Source organism: Taudactylus pleione, unplaced genomic scaffold, assembly GCF_031769625.1.
Source record: "Taudactylus pleione unplaced genomic scaffold, aTauple2 ptg000290l, whole genome shotgun sequence".
NCBI lineage: Eukaryota > Metazoa > Chordata > Amphibia > Anura > Myobatrachidae > Taudactylus > Taudactylus pleione.
Window position 1 is genome coordinate 201,461 of NW_028284692.1, and position 18,570 is coordinate 220,030.

Genomic DNA, 18,570 nt, shown 5'->3' on the forward strand with positions numbered 1-18,570 from the left:
GCGGGGCATTAAGGGCCCGCTGGTACCTGTAGTTCTACAGCAAAATAAATATTTTAATAAACACAGGACACACACACCGTACGAAGTAACAGTTTATTTAACACACATGCACACACACATGCACACATATTCACCTATGTATCCCTGTAGCCATCTGTCCCCTTTTCCAGTAGATTATCCATAGGGTACCTGTGAAAAAATATCCATACTCACCGTTTCCTATGCGTGGATCTGTCCTCTTCAGTTCAAAGTAGGCAATCCCTGGGCTTGGCAAAACAAAAAAAGAACAGTGCGCAGACCGACGGACATTAGTACTGTCCTACAAGCCAGGACAGTACTACGTGAATGAGAGCTTAGCAGCGGGATTTCACTATGGAAACCCCGCCACTGAGCGCTGATTAGCTGAGTGAGGCGAGCCTTCCAACACTCATCCAATGAACGGTTCTCACCATTGACTTCAATGGTGAGAACCGCACGTGCCCATTTCAAAAATGGCGCCTCAGTGCCATATTAGAAATTCAAAGATGGCCACCACGAGCAAATCCCGGCTTGCAATGTCATCGCCATCCCCTCGCTTGGCTTATATAAATCCAGCGTGAGGCACCGCCCGGCCAGTCCTTTGGCCGGCTGGCAGGAGAGAAGACCTGTTGAAGCAAGAAGACACCGCGGAAGTCCTGGATGGGTGGTGCCCTCCAGGTGAAGTCGCCGTGGAAGTCTTGAGACAGGTGGCAGCCATGAAAAAGATATTAAAGATTGCCGCCCCCCAGGTGAAGGTGCAGAACAATAAAATAATAAAACAAACGTTGTCTGTGTTTTTTTTTTAAATTTCATTTACATGGGTACTAGAGGTACCAACTGTACCAATGCTTGCTGGTACTTGTAGTTCTCCAAGTACCAGCATGCGGGGGAGGCTTGCTGGAACCTGTAGTTCTACTGCAAAGGACAATATTATACTTCTATATTTTCACACCACATTACACAATCACCCCGGCACCCACCGCCCCAGGGGTGCCGGGGATAGACCCGGGCTATCAGCCTAGGCCTGGGGTGCCCTGGAGAGGGGGACCCCTTTATTGGGGGGTTCCCCAACTCCCCAGGGATCCCCGGCCTGGTTTGACTTGCGGTCAGGGTTGATGCTTTGGCTGGGGGGCCCGGTGAAAGGGCTACCCTGGCTGTGGCATCAGCCTCCCGCTAGAAAAAGTCTGGTGCTGGTTCTGGAAAATACAGGGGAACTCTACTAATTTTTTCACCCTATATTTCCAGAACCAGCTCAGAACCCAGTGCTGGTTGCACTGAATACAGGGGACCCCTACATTATTTGTCCCTGTATTTTGGCAACCAGTACTGGTGAGTTGCCTGGTGCTGCTTGTGCTTATTATGGGGGAACCCCTATATCATTTGTCCTCCGTATTTTCACAACCAGGAACGGCGGTGAAAAGCCTGGGGCTGGTTGTGTTTGGGGGGGGGGTGATGTCCCTTTGTTTTAATTTTTAATTTTACACAAATTTAAATTTTAACACAGATGCATAGATGGATCTCACTGATTCATCCATGCATCTGTGTCTTATTTTCTCTTATGCATGCCCAGCGCCAGTGAGCACCTCTGTCACCCGCTGATGTCCCTGTGCACTGCTGCCACTGGTCCGCATGCCGCTCCCCTGCACTCTTGCAGCCCACTTCCATAGCCGTCTCTCCCTGTGCATCCCCAAAACACCTCCTGTGTGCCAGCCTTATTCCACCTGCGCTAATGTTGCCCTTCTCCCCTGCAGGTGGCCCAGGTTACTCCTCCAAGCCCTGATAGTTAATACATTTTAAAAAAGCAATGAAATTCCGTAGACAAAAAACCTTTCGGTTTCACATGTCCCATTAAGGCTTCTTAGACATGATCTCAAATTTCACAAAACCTATTGAATTTCTCATACACAAACTTCAAAAAGCAATGAAATTACGGTCATTAAGGCTGATGCCTTAATGGACGTGTTCCTTGCGTAATACAGATATGGTATGCCATGACACCATGTGGTTAACTGCAGATTCAGCACTCTCACAGAGTGAGATTGCTGTCACTCACAAAATGGTGGAGCTGCTAACTCACAGAATTGTGTGCTTATTGGAATACACACATGCAGTCTTTGCAACTGAGGTCTGAGTAGAACACAGAGCTGCGCAGATGGGATAAGAGTATGGTGGATGGGGGGAGAAGACAGTGCGGTGTGGATGGGGCAGACAAAAAGGCGTGAAGACGGGAAGATTTAGCGGTACAGATTAGGGCGAGCCAAAGTGATGCAGATGGGTGGAAAACAGTGGTGCACACGGGGGGGATATAGGACCTCATTCAGAGCCAGTCGCACAGAGCGTGCGGTCGGTCTGAATGAGGGGAGGACCTCTTGAATTTTCAAGATGTCCTCCTTTGCGGTGGTAAGGCTGTGGGGTAACACCCACAGACCATCGCGACCATCGGGGCTTACGACGAGACCCTAGGGTAGGGTCTCCCTTGTCGTAAGCCCCGGAGAGCTTTCGGCTCTGTCTGAGCCGGAAGCTCTCCACTGACATCACTAGTGATGTCACTAGTGATGTCAGTGGGGCCGCCCCCAAACGGTAGGCTTTCCCATGGGAACGCCCCCGTTTGGGCTGCCACCCCCCCGGCCCACCTTCCAAACGGGGCGAGCTGTCAATCAACATCGACAGCTCGCCCCCTTTGGATCGAGACCTGCTACGACCGGCGCTGTCGGTCGTAGCGGGTCTCACGCATGCTCTGTGGGGGGCCATCGACCCGGTCCGAGCGCATCGGCGCTAACGACCAGGTCTGAATGACCCCATAGTGTGGCACGGTTTGGGGGAACAGAGCGACATGAATTGGGGGTACAGTGTGTCATGGATGCAGGAAAACAGAGCAGAGCGGAAGGATAAAGACAGATTGGTGTGGATGAGGAATACAGACTAGCACAATCGGAGAACACACAACAGTAGGGATTGGGGAAGACAGATTGATGAAGATAGGTGGGAAGACAGAGTGGTGCGGGTGGGAGGGGAAAGACAAAGTGGCACGGTTGGGGGGGACAGAGTGGTGCAGATGGAGGAAGAAAGAGTGGCAGGGATGAGGGGAAGACAGAGTGATGCGGGTGGGAGGGGAAAGACAGAGTGGCACGGCTGGGGGGGACAGAGTGGTGCAGATGGAGGAAGAAAGAGTGGCAGAGATGAGGGGAAGACAGAGTGATGCGGGAGGGAGCGTAAAGATAGAGTGACACGGTTGGGGGGGACAGAGTGGTAAAGATGGAGGAAGAAAGAGGGGCAGAGACAAGGGGAAGACAGAGTGACGTGGCTGGGGCCAAGGCAGTGGTGAAGATGGAAGGAAACAGTGGCATGGATGCAGGAAGACAGGGCGGTGCACATGGGGAAAGACATATTGGTGTGGATGAGGGCATGCAGACTAGCACAGTTGAGAGAACACACAGCTGTAGGGATTGGGGAAGTTATAGCAGCATGGAGGTGAAGTTAGTGTACATGCATAGACAGAGTATGATAGTTTTAGCAATTAGGGAGCTGAATGTGTATAATGAATTAGATGGATGTATTGAGTGAGAAGGATGTTGGAACCCAGTGGGATTATTGTGGTGACTGAATGGGAAGATTGTGGGCACTGAATTAGATGTGTGTGCCACATAACTGCTCAGACCTCAGTTGCATAGACTACATGTGTGTATTCCAATGAGCACACAATTCTGTGAATTAGCAGCTCCACCATTTTGTGAGTGAGAGCAAACTCACTCTGTGAGAGTTCTGAATCTGCAGTTAACTACATGGTGTCATGACCATATCTGTATTACGCAAGGAACACGTCCATGATCGTAATTTCATTGCTTTTTGAAGTTTGAGTGTGAGAAATGCAATAGGTTTTGTGAAATTTCAGTTCATGTCTAAGAAGCCTGAATGGGACATGTGAAACCGTAAGGTTTTTTGTCTATGGAATCTATATATATTTATATAGATAGGGGGCACTAGCCAAAATCTTGCCTACGGCACCAAATTGGCTAGGGACGGCTCTGGACATCTGTTACGCTTGATAAGATCTAAAACAGTTGTTAAGAGCAAAATCCCAAATGTTTTAGAAAATCAAACCAATTGTAAGTGAGAAAAAGTTGAAGAAAAGTAAAACTTGCGTTGCCTTCAAGAAATGGTTATTGTTTAATCACAGAAGCTTTAAAGGCAAGCATGTGCATAAATTAATTAAACCCTTAACTTGTAACGTGTGATTTGCATGACCTGACAATATGGAATGATAATGATAATTATGATAATTAATTATAAGTCTGTTAGCAGAATCATTACTGAACATTGATAAAGTTCAACAATGTTAGCAATAAACCACTTTGTCAGACTTGCAGCAATACCTCGCATGACCCAAATCTCTTGTAATATTTTTGTTTACAGCTTTAACTATGTAGAAAATATAATATATCACCAATTTATTTATTTATTTATTTATACAGCCTTGTGCACAAACTATCAATAAACCAGTATAGAACTGTACATATTTAATATATGTGATGTAGAAATTAGACAATAATATTCTACACCTTCACATTTGTGGGCAAAATAAATTAATATTTGGTATAATATGATGTCAGACCTCATTGATTATAAAGTTATCTGTATGGTATCAGTGATAAAATAAATCTGGCTTTCTGGGGTAAATTAGATGTAGTATACAAGGAGTTGACATACAGTAGGATACGTTTAAAATATTATTAACAGATATCTGAATATCAAATGTTTGGAATTGGTATACAATCAGGTATTCCCATATCTCTGAATACTGATATGGAGCATTCAGTTTTCCTGGTAGTTAAATAGGGTCAGGACTGCAGTCACGCAGATCCCCAAGTCCTGATGAGCAAGGGCCGATATTATATCTACAATTAAAATTTGACCATTTCGACCGTTATAGAATATATACACACTGACATTATAAATATATACACACAAACACATACATTACACACGCACACACTTACCTTGCAGCAGGTTGTAGATGGGGACAGGAACATGAAACCATGCTAATAAGCCCCGCCCCCTCGTGGCAAAATGCTGAGATACACAGGTCAATTGGGATTGGGTGGGGCCAAATGACTAAATTCGAATGGAATTGCATGATATTGGCTCACCTCCTCCCCATTGCCCCGCAAGTTGTGCCATTTTGCCGTGAGGGGTGCGGGGAGGGGCCTTTATAACATGGTGCTTGCTCTTCCCTCTATCATGCAGGGAGGTTTCTGAGGACCTAGAAACCTCCCCCCTGCGTGCGCTACTGTTAAGGGGTTAATTTACTAAGAATTGTATTTGATTTCTAATTCTAAACCAAAACACTGGATATTGCCGGAGTTTTGGAGGCTCTAAATGCAGGATTTACTAATCATTGCTTTTAGTGTCTATTCCAAAGTGCAGCGATAACTATCATATGTTTTCTGTCTAAAATCCCGGATTGGCCCCTTTATGATAGCCTCAGCTGTCAACTAGAAATATGAATCTGCCGTCAATCTGTGGTAGATTCAAAGCTCTGCACAGATCATACTGATCTATGCAGGGTTTATTATATAGAACAGAGAATACATGGTTAATGGTAAAAGAAAAAAGTTAAAGGACTTTACATTTGCCTTCACAGCACAAAATACAAAACAAGCTTAACAAGGGACATTAGTGAAATGCTTGGGTGAATTGTGTCTATTTTTGAAGGATTCAAGAGTGGAGGCCTCTCTAACTGTGCGGGGAAGCGAGTTCCATAAAGTCGGAGTTACAAAGCTGAAAGCTCGACCCCCCGATAAATTCCGGGAGATGCTAGGTACTGTTCATATATTGTTCTTCGTCAATGGATCACAGTAATTGAGTGGGACAGTAAAGGATAAGAAGCTGCTTCAAGTACCCTGGGTCCTGATCATGTAGGGCTTTGAAAGTCAGTAAGCCAATCTTGAAAACAATTCACCATCTGGCAGGAAGCCAGTGAAGGGAGTAGAGAATGGGTGTTACGTGGCTGGACCATTTTGTACCATCCTGTTGGTTGGCTATGCTGCAATCTTGTCCTGTGACTTATCATAAGGACCTCTGTTTTATCAGGGTTCAGTCACAGCCAGTGGTAGACGAGGCCATGACATACAGGCTCGGACTGGGCCACCGGGGATTCGGGGAATTCCCCGGTGGGCCCCAGTGTAATATAGCCACGCCCTCTATAGCAGGAGGGCGGGGCTTTCTGCATGTCACCGGCGCTGTTGTTTAGCTGCTTGCTGGGAAGTCATACAGCTGACTATACCGGCAGCAGCTGCAAGTTGCAGGTGGTGGTTACGGGCGGCCGGCTCTTTTATTAGTAGCATCTCCTTTATTAGTAACACCACTGATTCCAATTCCGGAATCAGTGGTGACGTCATGGGGCGGGGCTTAGCGCATGTCACCGGCGCCGTTGTTTAGCTGCTTGCTGGGCAGTCACAGTCAGGCTATGACTGACTTGGAGGCAGCTGCAGACTGTGGGTGGTGGGTACGGGCCGGCGGCTCCTTTTAGCGGTAACACCACTGATTACATTTCCGGAATCAGTGGTGATGTCACGGGGGGCGTGGCTTAGCGCATGTCATGGGGGCGGGGCTTAGCGCATATCATTATTGACAGCTGCAGACGGCTCTGATCGTGCACCACTCGGAATCACTGGTGATGTCATGGGAAGGGGGAGGGGAAACGGCTTAGCAAAGCTGCTGCAGGCAGGAGACAGTTCCCTTATTTGTTGGGTAGAAGCTCCACACTTTTTATAAAAAAAAATTTTTTGTAGAATTTATTATTCAGATCCAACTTAAAAACTATTTATATTCAAACATGTCACACTACCTAGTCAGTACACTCAGATTCATCTTGACATTCCCACTAGGAACAAAACACATACCCCACCCCCAAGTCATATTGCCTAGCCTGCCATATGCGAACTTAACACATATCTCCACTGTGCATATGTAGTTAAAACATTCTCTAATCAATTCTGTCATACAGAACAGGTGACCAGCACCAACTACAATCCGTCTGGAAGCTGGCACTCTCTCTGAAGCAATAATCATCAATATACACTAGAAATTGTGTAGGCTTATGATTAGAAAACTATCTATTACCAGTGGCTCATTATCAAAATCAAATTAGCACTAACACACCATCGCTAAAATACCCCTTATGCAGGATATGTTCAATATCCAGGCACATGGGATTCGAGCAGTCACAATGCAGGTGCTGGAATCCTGACACCAGTCAGAATCCTGGTGTCGGCAACCCGACCGATGGAATACCAAAGATAAGTAGCGGGATTAGGTGTAGGGTTAGGGTTAGGCCCTAGGGGATGGGGGAGTGTTAGGTTTAGGGTGCAGGGAGGGGGAGGCTAGGTTTAGGCACTGGGGAGGGATGGTTAGGTACTAAGTGGGAGGGTTAGGTCTAGGGTGCAGAGAGGGTAGGTTAGGTTTAGGTACTGGGGGGTGGGTTAGGGTGTGGGGAGGTTAGGTTTAGGCACTAGGGGGGAGGTTAGGTTTAGGCATGGGGGGGAGGGTAAGGATATCTACCAACAGGTGTTGGTATCCTTACCCTGTCAGAATGCCAGCATCGGAATTTTGAATGCCGGCATCCCATACCCAACCCCCATCATACAAATGTTATGTACTTGACACAGCTCAAATTAACATTAACAAATAAAAAACCCAGCATAACCTAGAGCACAGGTTCTCAAACTCAGTCCTCAGGATACCAAACGGTGCACGTTTTCCAGGTCTCTTCACAGAATCACGGGTGAATTAATTACAACCACCTGTGCATCTTTTAAAATGTGTCAGTGAGTAATGAGTACAGCTGTGCACCTGCTGGGTTACCTGCAAAACATGACCTGTGTGGGGTCCTGAGGATCGAGTTTGAGAACCTCTGATCTAGAGCACATCCTCTACCAAGCCAGTACAACGTAGAAAAGCCTCACTACAAGACAAATATATAACATCTCACGCTTTGTATTTATGCAACTGCACAGATTTCCTTTCAGGCTTACTGTACATTACACACCACACCACATATTGCAACCTGTTTGTTATCCCTCTCTACTCCCTTCACATGATCGTCCACCATTTTCAGGCAGTGGCAGTGTTATGAAGATGTATTAGCAGACCCTCCAACATGACCCGTTCCACAAGGTACAAAATGCCCTGCTCCTGGACTTCCCACCTAATTTATGATTGCAGCCACATGTGTTAAAACACCTGTCTCTTTAATTGACTAGCTCAACACGGGTGTCTGCAATCATAAATTAGGTGGGAAGTTCAGGAGCAGAGCATTTTGTACCTGGTGAAACGGGTCATGTTGGAGGGTAGGCATTAGAGATCACACTGTCAATGCTTGCTGACACTGCAAGGACAAATAACCAAATAAGATGGCTGACATAATCAATCCAGGAAGTATAAATAAAAGACTTGGGACAGCATTTCACAACCCTTGACAAAGGCCAAACCAGGCAGAAACGCGTTAGTCAGGACATATAATGCTAGATATTAGGACCAATCACCCTGCCGACCCACACGCTCCAGTTACAAAATGTCCACTGCTTACCAGGACAGGACGCGGCTACTAAGAGCAGCATATACATTCCTTCGTTGGAGAGCGCTGATGACAGCCTCATCCCTGTGTACAGAAAGACTCTGCCTGCCCACATCAGGACGTGGTACGTACAATAGAAGAGAGCACCATACCACAGATGTGTCAATATTCACAGCTATCAGCTTATTGGCAACCTCAAAGACTTTGGACACTTGTACTGCGCCCCATATCTGGCATAGTGAAGAATAGTGCGCCTCCCTCCTCCCCACTTCTTCATTATAGCACATTTGTCCTGCGTCCATCACTCCCATTCACAAACTCCTATCCTCCCATTGTTATGTTTATTGTTACATGTTTGTCCAGCTGATGTGTATATGAATATACAAATCCAATATCCTCCTATCATATCTGAGGGATGTCCATCCCCTTATATGATACATATTAGCCTTTTAATTCAATTTTAGTGTGACAAATGTTTATTCAATAAATCATTAAGTTTTACATCTGCATCCATTGTGTTAATGACATATTTAAAGGTTTAGCGCTTAGGTATACCATACTGTACTGTACTCATTTTATAGGGAAGTTGGTTACCTCCTAACCTAAAGCAGCTTCTGCCACAGGAGTGACTAGACTTTCGCGCTTAAGCACAGAATACCAATACCACCAGAAGCTCCACACTGTTGACTAACCCGTCTGGCTTGGGGTGCGGGTGGGGTACACAGGGGCCTGATTCACTACAGATCGCTATTCTGCTTATACGCACACAACGCAGTTGCTAATATCAGCGGTGATATTTGAATGTTTGTATTCGCATTGCAATCACAGCCTGACGTAAGGACGCCCACTTCCTCTTACTCACATCGGCATTCTTGGCCAATATAGAGAAACATTCTGTAACATCGGACAGTTAATGAAGACCAGACCTTACTCAGGAATTGCTTACTTCAGAGCATGCTATGAGTTATCGGACGGCCTCTGGCTAATTTATGCACGCGCCTACAACTCCGTTGAAGGTTGAAACACACTGGCAAGCTTGCGCTCGCCCGACCACACCCCCGTCACCACCTACAAATGGCACTTCTTGTCACTCACTCTGCCATGGGTCTGTGTATCCTCTGTGATCACTGTCACGATCGCAGTTGCTAGTTTGCACACTGCGATCCATACGCATTCGCAGTATGCAACAATCGACCGATTGCATGCCTATAAGCAACTGCGTTCCTTGCTGAATCAGGCCCACAGTGCAGTTCGACAGAGTCAGTGTACTATACTATGTAAGCAGCAAGGAGGTGGATCCATGGAGCCTTAAGCCAACAATGTCAGTGTTGTTGTAATAAAGAGAGAGTGGGCTCAGGAGTAAATGTTTAATTTTAAATTTACTCAGCTGATTATAGATCAAACTCAGTGGCAGTGTTATGAAGATGCATTACAGATCACACTGTCCATGCTTGCTAACACAAACTATTGAATTAAATTGCTGTTTTGATAATCCTTTGTATTATATTTGTGGACATACACTGTCAGTGTGTCTCCCCAAAATATAATGCAACATAGGATTAAATACAGTAGTAAATGTGAAACTGGTCAGATGGCCACACCCTCTTTCAGCTATTGGCCAGGCCACGCCCCTTAGTGGGCCTCTGTGGTTCCATTCCCCTGGTGGGCCCTTAATGCCGCAGTCCAACACTGATGACATCTGATTATTTCACCCAGTGGTAGCATGTACAGTATACTGCAAAAAGCATGGTAGATAGTATAGAACCCTGTGGGATACCGCATGGAAGTGGCACTGGTGATGATGAGTATACTCCAGAAGAAACTCTCTGTGACCTGCCGGTGAGAAATGATTCGAACCAGCTAAGGACTGTGCCATCCAGTCCATAGAAATTTTTCAGGCGCTCAATTAGAAAACTTTCACTTCTGGGCATATATGGTCCTGTGGCCAGAAAGTTGACTTTTTCTTGCAGATAAGTCTGGTTGTAGTTTGAGTCTATTGATTTTCTTCCCTCAAATCCTCAAAACTCTGGAGTATTTCTTGATTGGGATGACCAAATGTTAGTCATATCACTAATCTCTCTGATTTATTGGCATTAAATTTTTTTTAGGAGAAGTTTCCTGCCAAATATCCTAAGGTCAGTTTCCCACTGAAATCTATAAAATTTCCCGTGGGTGAAAATTATAGACTTTTTTCTAGTACGGATGTTTGTATGTCCGTCAAGATATGTTGGGAAAGATTGATGATTTTAAGAGGGGATATAGGCCCTCATTCAGAGCCGTACGCTCTGAGCAGAGCGCACGCTCTGAATGAGGGCTGGGCTCCATTTTCATGGAGCGTCCTCCTGGACGCTCGTATAGCTGTGGGTCACCACCCACAGGCTATACGAGCGTGCTTTTTGATGGCCGCGATGGTCGAGACCATCGCGACCATCGAAATTGCGAGCCGGAGCCTGCGGTTGAGGTTTTCAACCGCAAGCTCCGGAGTGATTTTGGCTCTATCAGAGCCAAAATCACTCCCACTGACATCACTAGTGATGTCAGTGGGCCGGCTTCTGACGGGAGGCGTTCCCGTGGGAACGCCCCCGTCAGGGAGGCACGCCCCCGGCACGCCCACCAAAGGGGGCGTGCTGTCAATCAACATTGACAGCACGCCCCCTTTGATCGGACACAACGAGCGAAGGACTTTCCTTCGCTCGTCGCGTCTGGCGCATGCGCACGACGGAGCTCCCTCCGTCGTGCGCATGCTCAGTGCATAACATCGACCCACTTGCGAGCGGACAGCCGCTCGCGAGTGGGTCTGAATCAGGCCCATAGTTGGAATTGATTTATGGGATTACTGCAAGTTTGGTTACGTGCAGGTGATGGGGTTCCCATCTTTTGTTTCTTCCCCGTCTTCTTTCCCCTCCTTGTTTTCCTCTTGTGGGGCATTCTAAAAGGCCCCTTCTTTCCCCTAAAAAAGGATATTGTCATGAATTGTTGGCTCCCATTGTAAAGGTGCCTACACACATAGCGATGTGCTCACAATCCCACGATGTGTACGATTTCCCCCTGAGCTCTACCCGGGAGCTCCCCGGCAGTTGTGGGCATGATTTGGTCTGAAAATGCTGCCAACTGACACACGATCTATGGTGCCTCCTAAACTATCCAGTGCATCGTGACTTGAGATTGTCAGATCTGCTCTACAGCACGGCAGATCTGAAGATGCGATGTGCGACCTATGGGGATGTGCATTGCATCATGATCGTGAGTGGGGACTCACGATTTGGGCATATTTTACACGATCTGTCGTTCCGATGCATCGGAATCGTCCAGATCGGGTAAAATATCGCCATGTGTGTAGGCACTATAATGGTGGGTACACACTGGGCGATATTACTGAGCGACTGCACGATTACGACATCGTAATCGTGCAATCACTCAGTAATATTGCACAAATCGTGCACTTTTATGTCGGAAACGACCAGCTATGCGCACTCCCGCTGGTCGTTTCCGACATTGTCCATCGCCTGAACATGCAGCACAATCTGACGACCTCGTCAGGTTGCTGCATGTTGGGGAATGGGGGAGAGAGCCTGGCGCTGAACGATATCATTAATGATATCGTTCAGCGGCTGTGCTCAATGTCATGAACGACATTGAGCACAGCCTGCCGGGGACACACTACACGATATCGCTCAGGGAGCATATCGTGTAGTGTGTACGCACCATAAGAGTGTTCTTATCGTGGAAGACTTCTTCCTGAATGCCTTCTGTTTCTGAGAAATCTGTATCTGATGAGCTGTAGTATTTTCTGTTCCTTGGCATAAAGGTGCTCTTTGACTTTTTGGTCCATTTAAATATGTTTCCTGTTAGAAAATCTTTCTTGTCTCTCAGAAATGTATTATTATTACGTTCCATAATGCTGGACTCATATGTTTCCAAATCTTTTTTATAGTTTTCAAAGCTGTGTTGGAGTTGGTATTTTGGGCGTGATTCAGAGCTGAACGCTCTGACCAGAGCGCTCGCTCTGAATCAGGGCCGTCCCAGCTAAATTTGGAGCGGCCTCCTGGCCGCTCGCATAGCTGTGGGTGACCACCCACAGCTTATGCGAGCGGCCAAAAAGATGGTCGCGATGGTCAAAGACCATCGCGACCATCGGGCTTGCGACGAGACCCTGCGGTAGGGTCTCGCTTCCGCAAGCCCAGGAGTGATTTTGGCTCTATGAGAGCCAAAATCACTCCCACTGACATCATTACTGATGTCAGTGGGGCCGGACTCAGACGGTAGGCGTTCCCATGGGAACGCCTCCGTCTGGCAGTCACGCCCCTGGCACGCCCACCAAAGGGGGCGTGCTGTCAATCAACATTGACAGCACGTCCCCTTTGGTGCGAGACCCGGAGCGACGGAGAGCCCGTCGCTATCCGGGTCTCGCGCATGCGCATGACGGAGCTCCCTCCACCGTGCGCATGCGCAGTGGGGCAACATCGACCCGTTTGCGAGAGTCCTTTGCTCGCGAACGGGTCTGAATGACCCTCTTTGTTCCCAAGTTTCCAATTTTTTACCCACTGCCGTGATCCCTCTCTCACATTCTTCCAATATCAAATGCTTATGTTTGACCAGTATGTTCATCAAATCCTGAGAGCATTTCAGCAGACTGATTTCCCATTCTTTTTTTAGACTGTCTGATGATAATTTGAAAGTTGGAAAGATTTTAGGTCTCAAACCCCTGGGGATGATTTTTTGTTTAATATAATTTTCTAGGCTTGTCAAATTCCAATTAGTTCTCACTTCATTATTACCTATTCCAGTAATCAGCCACAGAGTGTCAAGTCTTTAAGAGTTTTGTACTTTACAGTAAACAGGGTCACTCCGCAGCCTGCACCACCCATTATCATTCACAGTCCCCCTATTCACAGATATAATGTGTCTCTGTAGGGACTAAGGGCCTGATTCAGCTTGGAACACAGTCACTAATACACATGCAATCGGCTGATTGTTTCGCACTGCGCATGCATACACATCGTAGTTCGCGTACAAGCCATTGCGATCCGAACTATGTTCGCAGCGGCTACGCAGACCCATTGCAGAGTGATTAACAGAAAGTGCCATTTGGGGGGTGGTGATAGGGAGGTGGTCAGCCAAACGTAAGTGTGCCAGTGCGTTCACACGTCGTTTCAGGGGCGTGCATAAATTATCCACTGCAAAGCCATACGCAGTGTAAGGTCTCATAGCATGCGTGGCTGTTAGCAATTTCTGAGTAAGGTCAGGCTTGTGCAAGTGTGCGTATGGGTCCGATGGTACTCGATTATACCGATGGTTTAGCTATTCTGCTCAGAATTACTGATGTGCGTATGGTAAATTTGCCATCCTTATGTACTGCTGGGTTTGCATTGCGATCGCAGTGGAGTGTATTGCTATTGCAGTTGAACTGTGTGCATACGCAATATTGCAATCCGTAGATGAATCAGGCCCTGAGACCACGGAAAACTAAGCAACTCATCTGCTTTATATGAATTACATTTCCATTACGGACCTGCTCTGTACAACTTCTAAGTATGATGAGAAGATAACTAGCAAAGATTAGGACAGACTACAGTAGTCAATATTAACTCATCTACTGCTTTTACTACCCTTTAGATATTCTTCTATCACCTTAATAGGAACATTTACCATTGGATCAAGCTAGCCATAGACTGTACGATAGCTAGCCCATCAGACGACATGGACGAGGGAGCGAAATTAGAGCACCTCCATACACTGCAAGATGTACAGTATGGAGGTGATCTCCATTCACTGCCCGTAGTCATCTGAATCAATACCAGGGGCGTAAATTCATCTCAGTTGCCCGGAGGCAGGTTTAGTTTGGCACCCCTCCCTCCAAAAAATTACTTTCTATAATATACTGTTGGTTAAGTAATATTTAATTTAATAAATATATCAACTTTTTAAAGATAACAACAGTTTGTCACTACTCAGTCTGCTTGCTTGTTGACTTTGCACTCCTATCAGTGGTATTATGCAAATCACCTACTGTAGTTATTTTTTTCTTTAAGCTTCAGTTAATAATGTCTAAAATATTTTTTGATTGAAACTGTTTTTATTATTTACAGCTCTAAAATTGAAATCATTCAGTATGGAGGATGCATCAAACATGGAGGAACACAGGACAGACTATTACAACAGCAGCAAACTGATACTGAGGCGAGGACAGAAATTTAGGATAATACTTCACTTTAACAGGCCCATACAGAAAGGAGACCAGGTGCAATTCACTGCTGGCATAGGTAACAATGAATAACTGGATCTGCTAGTTGAGGTGTTTCAGCTATGTACAGTACTCCTAGTTTCCTCCCTGCTATATACTGACACAATGGGCTCTATTTATTAACATTATTTTTACTAAAATAAAATGAAAAAGGGTGTTTTCACACCCTTTTCACATTATTTTAGTTTCATCTACAGTTACTATAGGGCAATTGGAGTAGAATTCGTAAAATTCTACTCCAACCCCTAAGTGTCACTTATTTTTAGTAATCAGATCGCATTTCCCATAATTGTAATTGGAAATGTGATCCGACCAAAGTTACTTTCACATTTCATTTACACTTATTGATTTATCCTTACACATCTATCCTTTACACTTTACTATCACCTTTTTTCCCCTTTTCGTGTGATGCCGTGGGGATGGTCCTTGGCTGGCAGTTTTTGGGGTGCCTTGCTTCTCGGAAGTGAACCCCTTAATGTTAGGGACGCCAGTATAGAGGAGCCTTGACGATTGGCCTGGCGCTTATTCATATATTTGCAAATGTACAGTATGTAACTAATACCTCTGAATCTCTATTATCATGTAGGATTTAAGTATTTTTTTATTTTGCTACAGTGTGCTGGGGGGCAAATCCCTTTTTTTTCTGCTTCCAGGCACATACCCAGCAATATTAAAAACAAGTTTAAAGGTGCAGCTAGGGTTATGTTTTATCTGGCCCCCCTTCTGCTAATTTTGGTCTGTGCTGCAGCCCCTACTGAGCAACTACCACTGGTCATGTCTAATTCCATTGTGCTTTTCTCATTCACAGGCCCAGCCCCTCTGGAGTCTGACAACACACTGAATGTCTTTCAACTCTCTGGCTCAACAAAAAACACTTCCTGGGCAGCTGTAAAAGAGTCCAGCTCCTCCGCTGATGTGACTGTCATTATCACCAGTCCTGCAGATGCACCGATTGGTTGTTACAAAATTAGTCTATGTATCTACTCCAAAAATAAGCGGCATTGTTTCAAATTAAATGATGTCATACTTCTATTTAACCCTTGGGCTACAGGTAAACCAGACAATCATTATAAACAGTGCAATACTTTAAGTTGATCTGTCACCAGGTCCTCTAATGTTAGTTTAATACTTAATTAAAAAAATTCAGTTCCCCGGAAACCTTTTGTGCCCAGGGACGGGATGCACCAATGTCAAAAAACGTGATCAAACCTCTGAAAGTGCAGTTTTTTGGGGTTTGACGGCATTTCTCATATGCACCAAGCCCCAGAATGCGATACTGTCTGGGGCTTGGATGCAATGAGCAATATCATCTTTATTCATAGCTCCCCCCTGGGAGAGATCCAATCAGATCACTCCCTGCGCCCTCCCACAGCACGTGCATGCGCAGAAGGACGCCAGAGGGACTTCTGGGTCATAGACCCGGAAGTCTCTCTCTCACGAAGAACAGTATGCCGGTGTAATTAGAGAGCGCATTCCCTGACCGACTTTCCCTCAGCAAAGCTGGATGGAGTAAGTGCATAAAGGGTCTCCTGGGCAAAAATTATACAAGAAAATCTCCTTGTATTTGATACTGCTGTAACTATGTATTATAGCCATATAATGACAGGTCCTATTTAAATGGCATCATTCTTAAAATCACATGACACATAATGTGATATCAGTGATAGATAATATTATGAAAGTGACATAATCAGTAATATCATTAATTATGAAACTTGCCATGTGAGTTTAATCATTCTGTCACTGTTTAACCCTTGGGATGTTTGTATACCGCATTAAGAGCAAATTGTTTTTCTGTTTGTTAACAGTGATCTATATTCTATTCCTTCCAATAACTGGAATAATATTTTTTGACGTATCTATGTTTAAGTATGTTTAAGGTTCCCATTTATTAAAGGAAGAAAAACATTTCCCCCAGTGAAAAGTAATGTTTTAGCCGGATATAAGGCGTCTTCCTAATTACCAAGCTTTTATTTGCTATTTAAATTTCGCCACCATGATACAAACTGTGATCACCGAAATCAGGGCCTATAATAGTTGGCAGCTCAGCCAAAAGTTGGCAATATCTTTACAATATTGACAGTATTTTTCTCATCTTTGGCATCTTTTACAGACGTGGCACCGTGACCTCATAGGTCACGCACGCTGCGTTTGCCTGCCTACACATCTGCTGGCCAGCCCGCTCGCACGCTGCTCACAGTAACTGATCACACAGTGGTGAGCTGAGTGTGACAGCAGCAAACCCTGCCGATGAGGGACAGAACAGGGACGACAGTCTCAGCTACTGGCCGGTAGGATCCATTGACTGTTTTGTTTTTCTCTTGGAGTCAATGAGATTTTTTTTATGTGCGGAGCAATGTGATTGTTTACTTTTTCTGAGGGTGCCAGCCAACCTTATTGTTTTTTCAGTGGGGAGCAATGTGATTGTTTTTTTTTCTGTGGGGGCCAACGTATGTGTGTTTTATTCCTGTGGAGGCCAAAGTGCTGTCTGTGTTTTTTCCCGTGGGGGATTGATGGTGTGCACTGGCAATTTTAAAATCTTGTTTGGTGTGCCGTGAGTTGAAAAAGGTTGAAAATCACTGAAATAGAGAGTAATGAGGAGCTCACAGTGATTATTTTCCAGGGCCTTATGGTAGATATGATAAGACATAAAGGGCTCTATTTACTACAATCCGCATATTGAATGCGGATTGTAGTGTGATATTACCGAGTGAATTCGCATTGCGAATTCATGCAATATCACAGGGATTTACTATAAATCCCTTGCAGCGACAGAGCTTGCGATAAAGCTCTACCCCTGTGGATCCCATCCGCACTCTAGTCGCGGTATTTTCGGAAAAAATACAGCGACTAAGAGCCCGCGCATGCGCCGACCCACCGTCGCTGCTACCCCCCACCGATGCTAAGCCCCGCCCCCTGGCGCTATGCCCCGCCCCGCGATCGCGGACCCCCGCGACCCCCCCCCCTCCCTTCATTACACTTACCTGCATCCTCCTGGCCTCCGGTGATCTTCTCCGGGCTTCCCGATCAGGTGATCTCCCATACTGCACTGAGGCCCGATCACCTGATGACCGGGCAGCAGGGCACGATGGGAGACCAGCTGACCGGAGAGGAGCCATCACCGGAGGCCCGATCACCAGTCCCTGGATTCAGATAAGTAAAAAAAAAGTGTTTCATTTTTTTTTTTTTTACAGCAATCAGCTTGCGGTCTATTTAGACCACACAGCTGATTACTGGTACCTGCTCCCGCCTCTGCTCTCCCCGTTAGAGCAGAGTGGGAGCCCGGTAACCGGGGTAGACCCTGGATAACGCCACCTCCAGGTGGCGTTAATATCACAGGGCTTCCCCCGGTATTTTTTTACAATTTATTTTTAGTAACTATGGTCGGATCACATTTCCCATTAAAATTATGGGAAATGCGATCTGCTTTACTAAAAATAAGTGATAATTAGGGGTTGGAGTAGAATTTTACTAATTCTACTCCAATTGCCCTATAGTAACTACAGGTGAAACTAAAATAATGTGAAAAGGGTGTGAAAACACCCTTTTTCACTTTATTTTAGTAAAAATAATGTTAATAAATAGAGCCCAAAGAAAGAAATGAGTACACATGTAATACAGTTACTTACATGTTTATCATCACTTAATCAGAGGGCTGACCAGTATCATTAAGAGCACTTATCATCCTCCATTACTTGATTTCAATAATTACCCATCTTTACATACATTGGTC

General features: G+C 45.6%; 1 protein-coding gene across 1 annotated transcript in view; it reads left to right on the plus strand.

The window, feature by feature from the left end:
• The first annotated feature begins 14,293 nt into the window (after nt 1-14,293).
• Nucleotides 14,294-18,570, plus strand: part of LOC148511777 (protein-glutamine gamma-glutamyltransferase E-like) — a 55,862-nt gene continuing 51,585 nt past the window's right edge. The window contains exons 1-3 of the mRNA XM_088482742.1: nt 14,294-14,351; nt 14,683-14,856; nt 15,646-15,888. Coding sequence (XP_088338868.1) covers nt 14,294-14,351; nt 14,683-14,856; nt 15,646-15,888 — 475 coding nt within the window. The remainder of the gene's footprint in view (nt 14,352-14,682; nt 14,857-15,645; nt 15,889-18,570) is intronic.